At 45.7% G+C, this 15,683-nt stretch overlaps 1 protein-coding gene across 6 annotated transcripts in view; it reads left to right on the top strand.

The window, feature by feature from the left end:
- The window catches only part of TTC7A (tetratricopeptide repeat domain 7A), a 307,984-nt gene that overhangs the window by 227,579 nt on the left and 64,722 nt on the right, over window positions 1-15,683 (top strand). For all 6 annotated transcript variants that reach the window (XM_050951817.1, XM_050951815.1, XM_050951813.1 and 3 more), the window contains one exon: window positions 986-1,120. In XM_050951817.1, the coding sequence (XP_050807774.1) occupies window positions 986-1,120 (135 nt within the window). The remainder of the gene's footprint in view (window positions 1-985; window positions 1,121-15,683) is intronic.

The following is a 15,683-nucleotide window of genomic DNA, read 5'->3' as shown; positions in this document are numbered from 1 at the left end:
TGGTACACCCTAATACGCGTGGGCACATGATCCTGCCCATGGCCTGCTCTGGAAACCTATGGGCACTCTGTCCATGCACTTCTCTAAGGAACAGTGTTTGATACAGTATGCTGTTTGCAGAAATGGCAGTTCTGAAGGTATTATGCTTACATAATAGTATAGGATCTATTAAAGGTTAATATAGTCAAAGCTCTGAGCTTTTTCCACTACCCAGGTTTAAAAGAAAAATCAAGCAGATGTCTAAACCAGTGGAATGATATTGATGTTACTTGAAATTTACATGCTGGGTGAATTGTTCTAACCAAATTTGTAATATTTTACTGAGATTTCTTATTAATAGTCCATAATTTGTAGTTTGACCATGTGTTTGTAAATAAATCTGATTATTAGTGAGTATTGTACCATAGATTTGATTTGGAAATTGTCCTTTCCAGATGATCAAAATATGGTTGCTTCCTTGAGGTTGCTAAGCAGACTTTTGTAAAATTACTGGCTGTGTTTTAGGGCTAGTCTGCACTGGCAATGCTAAAGCACTTTACCTGACAGCGCTTTAACATGGCTTGTGTAGTCACAGCGGAGCGCTGGGAGAGAGCTCTCCCAGTGCTCTAAAACAACCACCTCCATGAGGAGCACGTCTCCCAGCACTGGTGCACTGTCTATACAGCGCTGAAACTTGCTGCTCTCTGGGGGGTGTTTTTTCACACCCCTGAGCGAGAAAGTTGCAGTGCTGTAAAGTGCCAGTGTAGACAAGCCCTTTGTTTGTTTGTTTTGAGCTGCAGCCCCTGAGTAATCCAGGGGTCTGAAAATTATTCTGTTACAAAGTACAAAGATGCATGGTCTGATTCTCCATTCTGTTACAACAGTTTGAAGTCATTGGAGTTACACTAGCATAAAACTGGCACAGTGGAGTGAAGAATCAGACCACAGTCTTTAATTAGCCATGGAAAAATGATGGATTATAAATTCATTGTTGTTTTGTTTTTAGGCTCACAGCGCGCCTCTTCTGTTGCTGCTTCACGACTGGAACAGGCCATGTCTGAAGTAACTATGCAGAATACTGCCCTGAGGCAAGGACCTATGCAACTATGGACAACTCTTGAACAAATCTGGCTACAAGCTGGTATGTCTCGGTGTTTTTGCAATTAGTCACCCTGCAGAACTTAAAAAACAGAATGAAAGTAACAAATTCTAGAGCCATTTGCAAATATCCCACTATGGGTGAGCTTTTTGTGAGTAAATTTATTGCTCTGAGGTCCTTCTTCAGCGCTGACTCTGATCCCACCGTTGATGATGATGATGAGATTCCCATTGGCTAATGTGGGAGAAGAATGAGTTGCTTTCTCTGTACATTTTGTGTGAGTTAAAGTACCGCTTTTGTAAGGCTAACCATGTCCCTCTTGTTTGTGGAAATCAGAGTAATCAACTCATCCTGCTATTTGATAGTCTTGAGGTTACATAGAACGAAATAAACGTTGTTGGGACAGATTCTCAAATGATGTAAATTGTCATAGCTCCATTGACTTTAGTTTTAGTAATAGCATTAGTTATATTAAATACATCAGGATTTTTTCAGCTTTTGTATCTCCATTCATCTTTTAACATACAGAAAACTCTTCAGGCTTCACACTGAGAAGTGTTGTTAAAAGAAGGTAGAGGTCACATTTTTATTTAAAACGTACATATTAGTGGAGGCCGTCTGATCCTTTTTTGCTGCTACTTACAGGGGAACTCGGCAAAAACACGTATTGAATATTCTTTCTACCAGAGACAGCTCAATCTTTGCCAAGTCTTAAATGAAAATTATTAAACGTGCATGAAAAAATCCCCTCTTCATTTTCCCTTTCCTTGCTTGAATATAAGAACACAAGAATGGCCATACTGGGTCAGACCAAAGGGCCATCTAGCCCAGTATCCTGTCTTCCGACAGTGGCCAATGCCAGGTGCCCCAGAGGGAATGAACAGACCAGGTAACCATCAAGTGATTCATTCCCTGTCGCCCTTTCCCAGCTTCTGGCAAACAGAGACTAGGGACACAACCCCTGCCCATCCTGGCTAATAGCCATCGATGGACCTATCCTCCTTGAACTTATCTAGTTATAATATCCTCAGTGTCTTGAGGATAGGTAGGTCCTTGTCAGTTTGACATAGAGAAGTGACATAGAGAAATCATGTAAGAGCTCATGAAAGGAGAGAGAGGGCTAAGAAATCCACAAGTTGGGGTTGATCTCAGGACTCATGAATGGGTTATATATAGAGTTGCCAACTTTCTGATTGCAGAAAACTGAACACTCTTGCTCTGACCCTGGCCAGGTCCCTTCCCCGCTGCATCTCTGAAGCCCCAGCACTGCTCACACCATCCGCCTTCCCTCCATCGCTTGCTCTCCCCAACCCTTGGTCATTTGCTCATTTTCACTGGGCAGGGATATGGGTGTGGGCTCTGGAATGAGACAAAGGATTAGGGATTTGGGATGCAGGAGGGGGCTCTGGGCTGGGGTCAAGGGGTTCAGAGTGTGGGAGGGGTTGAGTGTTCCATCTGGGAGTGCGGGTTCTGGAGTGATGCCAGGAATGAGGGGTTCAGGGTGTGGGGAGGCACTCCAGGCTAGGGCAGGGGGTTGGAGTGCAGGAGGGGGTGATGGCTCTGGTTGGGGGTGTGGACTCTGGGGTGGGGCCAGGATGATGGATTTGGGGTGTGGGAGGGGGCTCTGGGCTGGGGCTGAGGGGTTCAGAGTGTGGGAGGGGGCTTCGGGCTGGTGCCAAGGGGTTCAGAGTGTGGGAGAAGGTGAGGGCTCTGACTGGGGGTTATAGGTGTGACACCCTGGCACCTCAATATTCACCACTGTCATGTAATTAGGATGTATTTTTCACATAGTATGCCTTGTGGGGTATCATTCTAAAAGTCTCTATCTGCTAGACATTAATACCTTGTTGGATTGTATGTGCTATCGTTGTATGGTAAGTTATGAAGTTTAGCTTTGTATGTGTTACTGAAACCTGTTGTGAAACTGTCAGTGAGAAAACTATCCAGGTTGCTGACTGCTAGCAGGTTGCAGGTAAGCAAAGGACAGGCCTCACTCTAGAGTGCATAGGAAGATGTGTCCTAGAGGGAAGCCCAGAGGAGGCTGATGGAGTCCTAGAGACTGCTGCGGTGGGTTAGGGTTCTGTGGGCTCTGTAGCTGGAGGCAAGCCTAACTCAAAAGAGGGAGGAGGGCGTAGTGCCTACCCGTGAAAGGACTGTTCTGTCTGTTAGCAGTGAGTCCTGAACAGGGGATAGATCCCACTCCAGAGAATACAAGGGTATGTGTCTTAGAGGGGGCCCAGAGGAGGAAATGGAGGAATTTGGGGGAGTACAGGAATCTCCTCACTGATTACAGGGATGGATTTGCCAAGGACAGGTTTGCTGAGTGCGCATCTGTGCTTCCAGGCACCCAACCTGTGGCTCAGGTTTTAAGAGGAAACTGTGCAACTGACCTCCCAAAGGGGAGCAGTCATACAATTAACCTCTTAGGATCAGAGAGAGGAGTGGCAGAGGGTACCCCAATCCAGGTCCCACTTTTGCAAAATGCTGTTCCTGGTGTACTTGTGAAAACTAACTCTGTCTCTTTAAGACAGGATGAGAATCTTATTAAAGACTTGAGTGTAAGTGAAAATGCTAATAACCCTCTTGAGAAAGGGGAGGAGGAAGCAATCTCCGGGGTGGGTGGGTAAAATCTACCAAGCTGCTGAGGAAAAGCTCCTGAAGATCACAGCCCTCTAGAAGAGAGTGGGGAAAGTCCCAATTCTTGGAGTAAGCATTACAAAGAAACCCTAGGAGCGGAAGGGATTTTTTGCATGGGCACAGCCCTGGAGATGGAATGCAGCTCTACAGGGGCTGGCCAGTGCCACGCTAGATCCTCTTACATTCTTACCTCTCCAAAGCCCCAAAGACATATATGAACTGAGAACCTTCACTAAAGGGAAAGAAAGACCAGTAGCCGAAACATAATATAGTTCAGGAAGGGGTTGAAAAACACAATGGATATTGAACAAACCGGACTGTCTAAATAGAAGGTGCGGTATGATAAACATACCTGAAAACACCCAAGCAACCTTAATTCTGCCCTGTACTGGCACCACAGTCCAATCTTTCCTTCATATCTAAAGTTTTATCCTGTAAACCCTCACTATACTGCACAATAAAAAGATTATAAGATGAGGCCACTAAATTATAGGATGTTATATTTGTGTCAAGGGCTTCAGAAATTTCACAAACAATGGAGGTAGACATCTTAAAAGTTAAAAGCCATTCCATTGGTAGATTGGCCATACCAATAATCTTCTCCTATCTCATCTGCATCATATTTATTGGAAGGGATTAAGCTGTCTATAGCATATGTAATCTTAAATCTGAGAGTGATCTTGCTTTATATGTTTACTTATGTGTAAACAAAGAGCTATTGCAACTATTTGTATGAATGGTGACATCGGTTGCATCAGTTATTTACATATCACATTCTTGGGAGTCTGAAGCCCCTCAAGTAGAGAGAGACGTGGGATGAAATTCTAGTAAAACTCGCATTGATTTCAGTGGAGTCAGGATTTCACCCATGGTGCCATTCATAAAGAATGAGAATCTATTAATTAATTGTTAAAAGTATTTTGCTTTTGACAGTATGTGGCCTAAAGAGGGGTTGGAGTTAGCTCAACAAATGCCTAATAGGCGTTACAACAGACCAGAATTTGTGTTTACTGATTAAATGAAACTGCTGCTTATGAATGGGATTTATCGAAGATTTGTTTATAAGGGCATCTTTAAAAGGAAACTAGTAAGGCTGATTGGGCATTACAGACAGAAAATATGGGTGTAGTGTTAATGAATAACTGTCAACACATATATACATATCTACAGTGGCACTGTGGAGACCAAAAGTCAAACTAGTTGAGTGTCAGGCTTCTTGCAGCCAAATATTTTGGATCCCTCCTTCTTCACACCCACTCCCTTCTTCACAACCCCTCCCTCCAAAGATAAAAAGGCAGTATGTTACATTCCATGGAATAAGGCATTACTGGACTGGGGATGAGGAGAGCTGGGATTCATTGTTCCCCACCCTGCCTGTGACTCTCCATATGATCTTGGATAAGTGACGTAATTTCTTTGGATCTCAGATTACCTATCTCTGAAAGGAAGAATCTGCTTAGCTACACTTGTGAAAGGCTTTGAGATTTGTGGATTAGAAGTGCTCTACAGGTGCTAAAAGTGATCTTGTTTTGTTGTTGTTAATATTTTTAATTTCTTTGAGAGAAGATTAATAAATCGGTGGCTAAACTAAGCACTGTTTCCCCACTCCTCATTATAATAAGCTTGTAGCGAACAGAGGCAGATTAAGATTTATTAGGGCTCTGGGCACAAAGAACTTGTGGGCCTCCTCTCCCCTGAGGCCCTACCCCCTGGCCAGGAGAGAAGCTGGAGCTGAGCTGTGGTAAGAGCTGCAGCAGCTACCCAGGGAGCCTGGGTTGCTGAGGGGAGCCCAAGGGCACCAGAACCTTTGTAAAAGTTGGAGGGGGGGAGGCCAAAGTGGTAGAGGAATCCTGCCCCTCATTGCCCCTGGGTCCTGCTGCGTCCCTCACCTCCCCCCACAATTGCCCAAGCTCCCTTCCATGGCCTCACATTCCAGGCCCATCCTGCTCCTTGCCTCTTGACCACAGCGCCTCCCTGACCATGGCTCCCACCCGTAAGGCCAGCCCTGGTTCACCTTATTTCCGAACTCCACTGCCTTCATGGATTGGCATCAGGAGACACATGCCAAAATTAAAACTCCCAGGCTCAGAGTGAAGCAAGATGTAAACAGCAAGCTATTAGCATTAAGATTTTATGCGCCTCCTTTAGTGGCCAAGATTAATGGTCTCAGTATATTAGGATGCAATCCACAGGGCCATAATGACAAGATTCACATTAGAGAGACAAGGTGAGTGATGTACTATCTTTCATTGGACCAGCTTCTGCTGGTGAGAGAGACAAACTTTCAAGCTTACAGTTTTTAAGAAGAGCTCTGCATAAGCTCAGAAGCTTGTCTCTCTCACCGACAGAAGTTGCTTGAATAAAAGATATTACCTCACCCACCTTGTGTCTCTAATATCCTGGGCCCAATAGGGTTACAACAATGCATACAGAAATGGAGGATTCACATTAACAGCCCAGAGTGACTATCACACCAGGGCACTATTTCCAGAATTCATATTTCTAGCATAATATCATCATTACATCAGGGCATCAGCACTACCAGCACAGAGAGATAAATATAAAAAGATGTGAGTGCCAAAAATTCACAGTCCAAGCACACTGGGATCCACACAGCAGGATAGCAGTATCAGAGTGCATGCTCACAGTATAGTGGGGATGCACTCAATTCCTGACTGTAACGGTTCAGCTAAATACAAGGGCACCTGCAAACAGCTGTACTAACAGCACAATCTACACTGTTGGCCCAGTAGGAGTTGCGTGTCAGGGTACTATTTCACAGTCCCAGTGCAATGGGATCCAGGCACCAAGTCTTTAGTACCAGAATTTGTATTCCCAGAATAGTGGGATGGAATTATAGAAGTTAGAGAAGAAAAAACCCTCTGTGATCATCCTGTCTTGGTCTGTCTCCCTGCCAATACATGGATGTTTTGTCCAGTCTCCTTTTAAAAATCCCAAGACTTGGGGGTTCCAGCCCTTCCCTTGGGAGACCGTTTCACAGCCTGAGATAGACGTCGCTCTACCGGGAGGATTTCCCGTTAGCTTTGAGTTTCCCCATGTTTAATTTCATCCTGTTACTCAGAGTACTGGTTTGTGCAGAGCAGAGTAACAGTCTCAGGAGTCACCTTCCCAGCAGTGTGAGAGCCACACGCCAGCCCCAGCCAAGAGGGATTCTCACCTCCACAGTCTTGGGGTAAGGTATCTGTTTCACCAGAGGGTGGAGGAAGAAGGATGTCATGCCCTGGGCTCTGGAGAGAGGATGTACATGGGGAGCAGTGCAGGCATGCTTGGCTTCTTGCAGGCACTTTAAACTGCAACCGGAAGGTGTACTGGGAAGGGAGGAGGCCCAGGCAAGTGGGGGACTCTGGTGTGTCCCCATGGGATGAGAAGGATCCCAGATTGGGGACTGGATGTGTCCAGGAGATCCTGGTCTGCAGAGGGGTGGGGGGGATGCCAGGCTCTGGGAGCAGGTGTCCTAGGGGATATTGGGCTCAAGTGTGGTGGTGCACTGTGTGGGGTGGGCACAGGGGGAAGCAGAGCAGATGGAGCCCTCAGATTCTGCTCGCTGCACTGCAGCCCCTGCACTCAGCACTGCAGCTGCCACAGGGGAAAGAGCCCCGGGGAGCTGCAGCCCTAGCACAGAGCAAGAGAGCAGGTGCCTGGGAGCAGCCACCATCCAAGGGCACTGCGGAGCAAGCTGCCAGACAGCCTGGGCACTAAGGACGCCAGTGTCTGCTGGGACGGGGCTTGGATAAGCTGTGGATTTAAACGCTCCTTAAAGGGCAGCGAGAGCTGAGGCAGGGCCCTGGGGGCAGATGCGTCCCTCCCATAAGTGTAGTTTGACTGCTATATTTGGGGGCAGTGTGTGCGCAGTGAAGCCAGTTCTCCTGAGTCACTGGCTCTCTCCCCCGACCTGGAGTGATACCTGGGCTGCTGGTGCTGCGGGGCACAGCTTAACGGGAGTGGCGGGGGGCTGCTGTGGGGCGACCTGAGTGCGGGAGCTGCAGCCACTCAGGCAATTCAGACACACAGTGCCTCTCCCCACCCCAACCCCCTTCCTCTCCCCACTGTCCTCTGCCCCCCTTCCTCTTCTCTTCCCCCTGCCTCTTCCCTCCCCCATTCCCCTTCTCTTCCCCTTTCTTCTTCTCCCACACCTCCCTCCCTTCCCCCATTCTCCTCCCCTCTCCCCCCTCCTCCTGCAGGCCGAGCAGAGCAGCTTGGTGCTCGCAGAAATTGGGGGTGGGGGACAGTCGCATGTGCCCCCCCCATGCCTCTCCTGTTTGGGAGGGGCAGTGCCTCTCCAACTACGTCCATCCCCTCCCTGTCCCCTGAGATTGCAACTCCCACCGCTGACCCGGGACTCATCTGCCACCTGCGAGCTAGGGTTGGGAAATGCAGCCACACACAGAGTCTCCCGGCCCTGGCTGAAAAGGGGCTGGTGCTGATGATGTGGCACTCCCTGCTCTCACCCACCCCAAAGGCAGGTTTCTTTTGTTAAAAGTGGAGGGGCCATGACCTCCCCCTCCACCGGGTTCCGGAGCCCCTGGGCCCCCAAACCCTCCAGGTGTTCTGGGCGGCACACCCTGGTGGGCAGGGACACAGGCCAGGAGCTGCTCTCAGGCATCCAAGCCTCCCACCTGGGGCAGGAGGAAGGTCCAAGGCTCCCTACGGTGACCCAGGTATGGCTCTGGCCCGATTCCAGCTTCTGGCTTAGCTGGAGTGAGGCCTCAGGGGGTAAAGGAGGAGCAGAGGATGGGGCCATTTTTCTGGCAGTCCTGAGGGCCCCCAAATTGGTCAGGGCCCCAGGCACAGTCCTGAGTGTTAATCTGCCACTGGTAGCAAAGCACTCATCTGTTCTAGACACTAGCAGGATGCAGCTGAGCATGCCCCATTGTTAGCATTCACAGCACCAGGCATCTGCTTTGTGTTCCTTTAATGCCATTATAGTTCTCATGCTCTTTCATATCCTCTGGCTTGAAAACTAATGGTACTGATTGATCAAGTTAGAAGTCTGTGTGAATATGTGAGAGAGAAAAAGAGAGGGACGTATAAAACAAGCTCTGATTCTTGTCTGCCTGAGGCCCTCCTTGTAGCCCTCTAGTTGCTAAAGAGGCCCAAAAGCCAACACATGCAGCCACAACAGAACAACCCCAGCTTAGTGAGGTTGTTACATAGGAAATACATGGAGGAATGACTCTGTGAAACCCCCTACCTGCAGTTGGGTTAGGAGGTATGGCCAAGACTCCCCTGTACTCCAGCTATTTCTAGTCCCTTGAGTCTGTAGGTACCTGGCATAAAAGTAAGAGCAGCCTTCAGCATGCACTAACATGTCTCAGAGGAACCAGCCCAGTGCATGTGCACTCCTTGGTTGCAGCAGGAGATCGGGGGCATGTTGAGTATAAACGTAGTTGCTACTTTTCATGCCCTGTGTGAAGGACTCTATCCTGCACTTGTGAAGAGAGGGACCTAATCTTTCCATCTGTGACTTTTCTGATCCTATGATGAGAGAGAAGACAAAGCACCAGTATCAAATAGGTTCAGCTATTACTACTAATTATAGTTCTCTGCACACATAGTATATCGCACTTCTGAAAACTACCATGAAGGAAAGGCAGGTGGACTCCCACTTGAAGTCTTTTCCCCGTGTTAATATGTGCCTTACTAAAACAGTCCTTTTCTTTGTAATAGACTACAATGTTATTAACCAAAGCAAACAACTATGGGACTAATAGATCCTAAATACCACCTCATGCCCCATAATGTAAACCATGCTCAACTCCTCAGGTACAGTGGACCTGTCTACCACTAGAGTAAACTCATCTGTGCAGGTAACAGAGCTTTCTTGGGGTTCAGTCCAAGACTGTGGTCCTGCAAAAACTAAGAAATAACCCAAACGGTACCACCTTCTGCTTCAAGTGCATGGAGCAGTTTTTCAACCTTGCCTTCGCTAACAAGCACATAAAGACATCAAAGATAATAGCCCTCAGATTATATGAGGAAAATGAAAATGATTAGGGGGCACATGACTTACGAGGAGAGGCTGAGGGAACTGGGTTTATTTAGTCTGCAGAAGAGAAGAGTGAGAGGGGATTTGATAGCAGCCTTCAACTACCTGAAGGAGGGTTCCAAAGAGGATGGAGCTAGGCTGTTCTCAAGTGGCAGATGACACAACAAGGAGCAATGGTCTCAAGTTGCAGTGGGGGAGGTCTAAGTTGGATATTAGGAAAACTGTTTCACTAGGAGGGTGGTGAAGCACTTGAATTGGTTACCAAGGGAGGTGGTGGAATCTCCATCCTTAGAGATTTTTAAGGCCCAGCTTGACAAAGCCCTGGCTGGGATGATTTAGTTGGTGTCAGTCCTGCTTTGAGCAGGGGGTTGGACTAGGTGACCTCCTGAGGTCTCTTCCAACCCTAACCTATATGATTCTATTTGCCAGTCCCTGCCGGTGTATAAATGTGTATTCTGAAAGAGGGATCTGAGAAGTTAATGTTTATAGGGCTGCTAATCCATTGCAGAAAGAAATCTGACCTAGGGAATGTTCTCACCAGCTCTTCCCTGTTAATATCTTGTCAGTGCTCTTTTTCACCTTTTTTTTGAAAACATAAAAGTACTTATTCTGCAAAGAGAACAACTAAAGAAATTAAAGTTCAGGTTTAGAGTTGAGCCTCACCTTGTTTTATTGCACACTTTCAGCAAGATGGCCTTTGTTTCAAAGTGAAACGTTATCACAGAAAAGTAATATTTTAAAACTTTCAAATATCTTTGGTCTGTAGAGCTATTTCTACTCTGAACTTTGTGGTTTTGGTGCTGGCTACTAATAACTGTGAGCCTTATCTGCATACTAGCTTTTGAATACTGCAAGCCCATCTTAATAAGCAGAGCTCTGTTACTTCAACCTGTGTTACTATATTATTTTATGCTTTTCTTTTGACTACAGTGTCCACTTTGTTTGCCATTACTAACACTCTTAATCTGACAATTAGCTTCTTGCCTAACCCAGTACTTTACCAAATATGGCTACTCACAGCAAAGTAGCTCTTGTAATTTGATATGATATTGGCTAGATGCCTGCTAAACACAATCTACAAATTTTAGCAGGTAGAACTCTAGCTGACTTTGTTCAGAGATACACTTAAAAAGAAATTATTAGGAGAATTATTCCACCTCCATCAGAATGTGGTGGGTTTGGGAGAGCCACTTTCTATCTCAGTAAACATGTCAGAAATTTACTGTTTACAAATATTACAGTGAATATGCCATAAATGTGAAGAGAGCCAGTGCAGAATGGCACAGTTAGCTAATGGAAAACATCTTCTCCCTGGGATTATCTACAGTAAAATGTTTTTCTTCCTTTGCAAAGTGTTTTTAATTTTATTTATTATGGGCCAATTCCTGGGAAACAAGAGCTACGTTAGAGAAGACGGGCTTTGTTCCACAAGAAAATGTTATGGGGCCTCAGTCCTGACTGGCCGGGATCCACACAGCCACATCACAGAGGCTACTGCAGGGAATGGAACTATGGAGGGGACAGGACAGGGCATGGTCTATTTTCTCCAAATATTCTTGTGTAATGCCATTCAGCTCAACCAGTAGTACTCACATTAGTGCTGTTTGCACACCTGTTTTATATGTTTCCCTCCGTAGTTTGCAATAACCCTAAGCCCCCTCAAACATCGTTTTGTTACTGAAGTTATTTCAGATTTGTAAGATTTCTTTGCCAGCTTTGGTAAGATCTCTAGGATCAGCCATTATCCTACAAAGTGGTAGCAGCTGCTGAAGCAGTTTAAATATTTTTGTTTTAAAAAGTGCTTTGAAATTTTAGAATTGCGCATCCATTACTTGAATTCTTGAGCTTTTTAAATGCTGCAGGTTTGCTGGGTGTTCTTTCTGGTCACATAAAACTAGATAAATATAAGAAGCTGGAGCCTGGGGGAGGGGAAAGAAGACTTATGCTTCACATCAGAGCATTTACTACAAAGCAAGTATTCAGCTGAACAAAGATTCACAATAAGGAAGTTTTCCCCATAGTATTTACTCTCAGAGCCTGGAACGTTACATTTCATGTTGAATCTGGATGGAAGGAGCAATAATGTGAGGTGCCCTTGTACTCTGTGAAATGTTACTGGTGAAGGAGAGAAGCCATCTTTGATATCACTAGGTCTTCCAGTTTAGCAGACTCTGCTCCAGTCTCTCCAACATAGGCCAAACTTCTGTTTAGAAAGGAGCCTGAGCGAAACCCTCAAATGCAAACACCTCCGAACTGTGGGGACAGTTGAGTTCATCCCTGTCTTACCATTGCCTCCATCCAACATCTCTTGTAAACAGCCCAGAGAAACCAAAAGGACTCTTCACCTCACAATCAGTTCTGTACACTGTGGATTTCTTTCACCTTCCTCTGAGGCATCTGATATTGGTCATTGCCAAAAGCAGAATACTGGACTTTGTGGACCAGTAATCTGATAGAAGGTGGCAAATTGTATATGCCTGTACTTTTTCCAGAACCCAGCCCCTAGAAAGAAGGCAAAAGAACATTAAAATTACATAAATTAAATAATCTTCAGGGTGCACCAGTAAAAGGTACAGTAATAGCTTGGTGCCTTGCAGATGATGGCTAAAGAGAGTTCCAGAGTTAGGGCCATATCCTGCGAGGTATCGACCACCTGCATCTCCCAGTTGGTCAGCATCTCTCAGGATCTGGGCCTTAGATGGGAATAAGGTACACACACAAAGCACTTACGAAAAAAGCAGGACATTTTCAAATGCCAGATATGGAAAACACTTTTTGGGGGGAGAGATAGCTCGGTGGTTTGCACATTGGCCTGCTGAATCCAAGGTTGTGAGTTCAGTCCTTGAGGGAAAGCCCTTTGGGGATTTAGCTGGGGATTGGTCCTCCTTTGAGCAGGGGGTTGGACTAGATAACCTTCTGAGATCCTTAATAATCTATGATCACAGGACCATGGGAATTATCCTACAGGATTAGACCAGTGGTTCAACTAGTCCAGTATCCTGTCTTTGACAGAAGCAACTACCAGATGCTTCAGGGGAAGGTATTAAAAAATAAAAATAAAAACCCTGCCCCTAGGAGAACTTTCTTCCTGCCATCAGTTAGTGTTTGGCTTCTGCCCTATATCATGACAGTTTTTATTCTGTGTACATTTTTACCTTGTATAATGTACCTGTGAATGTTCTTAGCCTTAATGTTGTCTTTTAGCAGTGAGTTCCACAGGTTAATTATGTTTTGATTAAAAAAATAATTACTATTTAAAAGTAATTGGATATCCCTGGCCTTAGTAGTGGATTTGGACCACTGCACTGCCCCTGCTTGGGGGATTTAGCCAACAAATCTGCTTAATGTGTGGACATGTGGCCCTCGACCATCCTTGCCCTGCCTCCCTCCTGCCATGGAGCAGTGCTTCAATGTGGGCAAGTTGTGCAGGACCTCTCCTTGCAGACTGCCCTTGGCTACCCCCACACAGCAGGACTTTGGCAGCTCTGCTGCTTTTTGGGTCTTACGTGTGTACACTCTGGTCAGTGTGTGCTACGCCATGCTGATCCACAGAGTCTATGTGTTACAGCCCTCGGATACAGATACATTTTTAGCTCAAGCTGTAGGGACTGATGCTTTTGGCTCTGGAGGTCCCCGGTACAACCTGCGAACTGTCGGCCAAAATGACAGTTATTATGTGCTCACTTAAAGGATTTACACCCAAGTTTAATATGGCTCTTTGGCACATTTTGCAACCATTTTGTTTGGAATGAGCCACAGTATAGAGAAGTGGTTCCCAAACATTTTTCCCTAAGGACCCTTTTGGCATGGAACTGTCCCGGACCCCTTTTGTTTGCATTGCTACCAGAATGCACCCACCAGCATGGAAACGCCCCCCACCAACATGACCTCTCATGCACAGTGCGTGTGAGCTAATGCTGTGCTGAGGATGCCATTTTGAAAACAAAATGGCATCTTCCATGCAGCAAAAGTGCCAGAACACTGTTCTGGCACATTCCAGCCCTGGCTTATGGGATGGATCATAAGAACATAAGAATATAAGAACAGCCGTACTGGGTTAGACCAAAAGTCTATCTAGCCCAGTATCCTGTCTTCCGACAGTGGTCAATGCCAGGTGTCACAGAAGGAATGAACAGAACAGGTAATCATCAAGTGATCCATCCCTCGGTGCCCATTCCCAGGTTCTGGCAAACAGTTCCTTTATGAACCCTTTTATAGTCTTGGCCTTCACAACATCCTCTGGCAACGAGTTCCACAGTTTGACTATGTGTTGTGTGAAGAAATACTTCCTTTTGTTTGTTTTAAATCTGCTGCCTATTCATTTCATTTGGTGACCACGCATGACCACAGAGACTCCACATTGGCAACCATTAGTATGGGGAGTGACCTATAGTAATGCTGTGTCATTCTCCTGATGTTGTTATGCAACTTTTGTAAATAAAGTTTCTGAATCACCCTTTGGGCCCCGTGTAGCCTGTGTCTGAACATCCTATTGTTTTTGAAACACCTGTAAATGGAATCCGAGGGAATGTCTTACAGTCATTTCTGTAAGTCATTCCCTCGGATTCCATTTACAGGTATTTTCTAGCCCTTTTCCTTGCAAAGAATCTAAATCAATTGCTCTGGTTCAGAGAAACAAGCAGCTAGGCTCTGCTTCTGCAGCTGGCTTGGGAATACATGATGATTTCAGCCTCTCCACCTTCCCAGCATATACATTTTATATCAAATGAGTCAGTTAGGTTTAGGATGTATCCCAGAGAATCCTCTGGTTAACTTGCCACTGAATCGTCAGCCCTGTGCATAATAATGTGATCATGGCAGACAGGATTGGTTGATGATTAAAAGTTAACGTCATCTTACAGAAGCAAAAAGATCTCTCTTCAGGGGCAATAAAGAGACTAATCACTGATGAAAACATAACTGTCACAAAGAAGTGGCTCTCTCTACAAGACCATAGGCTGCTGAGATACCAAATGCCAACAGCTTCTGAAAACAAATGAATTCAGTGGAACAGAAAATACATGACCACATATAATTGTAGGCACTGTCACCTTCTTACAAGATGGGGAGAGGAGGTCCCTCAAGGCTTCCCCCCCAGGGTCATTTTACTATGTAGTATTTGTAGCATTGTTTAAGTACTGTAGTTTGCAGAGATATTGTTTATGCAGATGATGCTTAGGTCAGTGTTTCAGATCCAGCTGACACACAGAATGGAATGGTGCAGTGCAGTCTGCTTTGGGGCAGCTGTTAGAGTTAAACATTGCATCCCAGATACCAGTGAATGTGTTCAAACTTCAAAAGGACTGAGATTTTGCTCTGGGTGGATCACATTAAAAAAGTCATTTCAAGTATCTTTTGTTCCTTTGGATAGAATTCCCATTGTTCCTACCTCTGTGGAAAGGATTCTTTGGTGAGAGGGAGAGTCGTTCTTTATACCACTTTGAAACACGCACATGCCCCAGAATAAAGTCATAGTTTAAGGTCCAGCACTAAACTCTTAATTGCCCTTGGATGTAGAAATGGCTATTATTCTATTTAGATGGACTATTTAACAGGATACTGTCAAAGAACTAAACAGCTAGAGAATCTAAGGCAGAAGTTCTCAAAGTGTGCTCCGCAGAGTATTTGCAGCTGGTAGGTGGTGTGATGCTGGTTCCAACTCAATGTAAATGAGACTGGATGCCAGCGGAAATGGCTGGAAGCATGGAGGTGGAGCCAGCCTATTAAGGGTTGCTGTTACATAGGAAAGGCTATGTGAACCCCCCTCTCACACCAAACCCAATATTAAAACTGGAGCGACCAGTGGAAATAGTGATTATAGAATGTTGTTAGAGTTGTCTGGTGCCGCTTGCAAGAGAGGGATGTCCACAGGAGCAGGGGAGAAGAGGGATGGGTGGCTGGGCAACATATGCAGGGGAACAAAGGAGAGAAAGGAATAGAGTAACTTGGACTGTTCCCGTT

Source organism: Gopherus flavomarginatus, chromosome 4 (assembly GCF_025201925.1).
Source record: "Gopherus flavomarginatus isolate rGopFla2 chromosome 4, rGopFla2.mat.asm, whole genome shotgun sequence".
Lineage (NCBI taxonomy): Eukaryota > Metazoa > Chordata > Testudines > Testudinidae > Gopherus > Gopherus flavomarginatus.
This window is presented reverse-complemented; position numbering and strand designations above follow the sequence as displayed.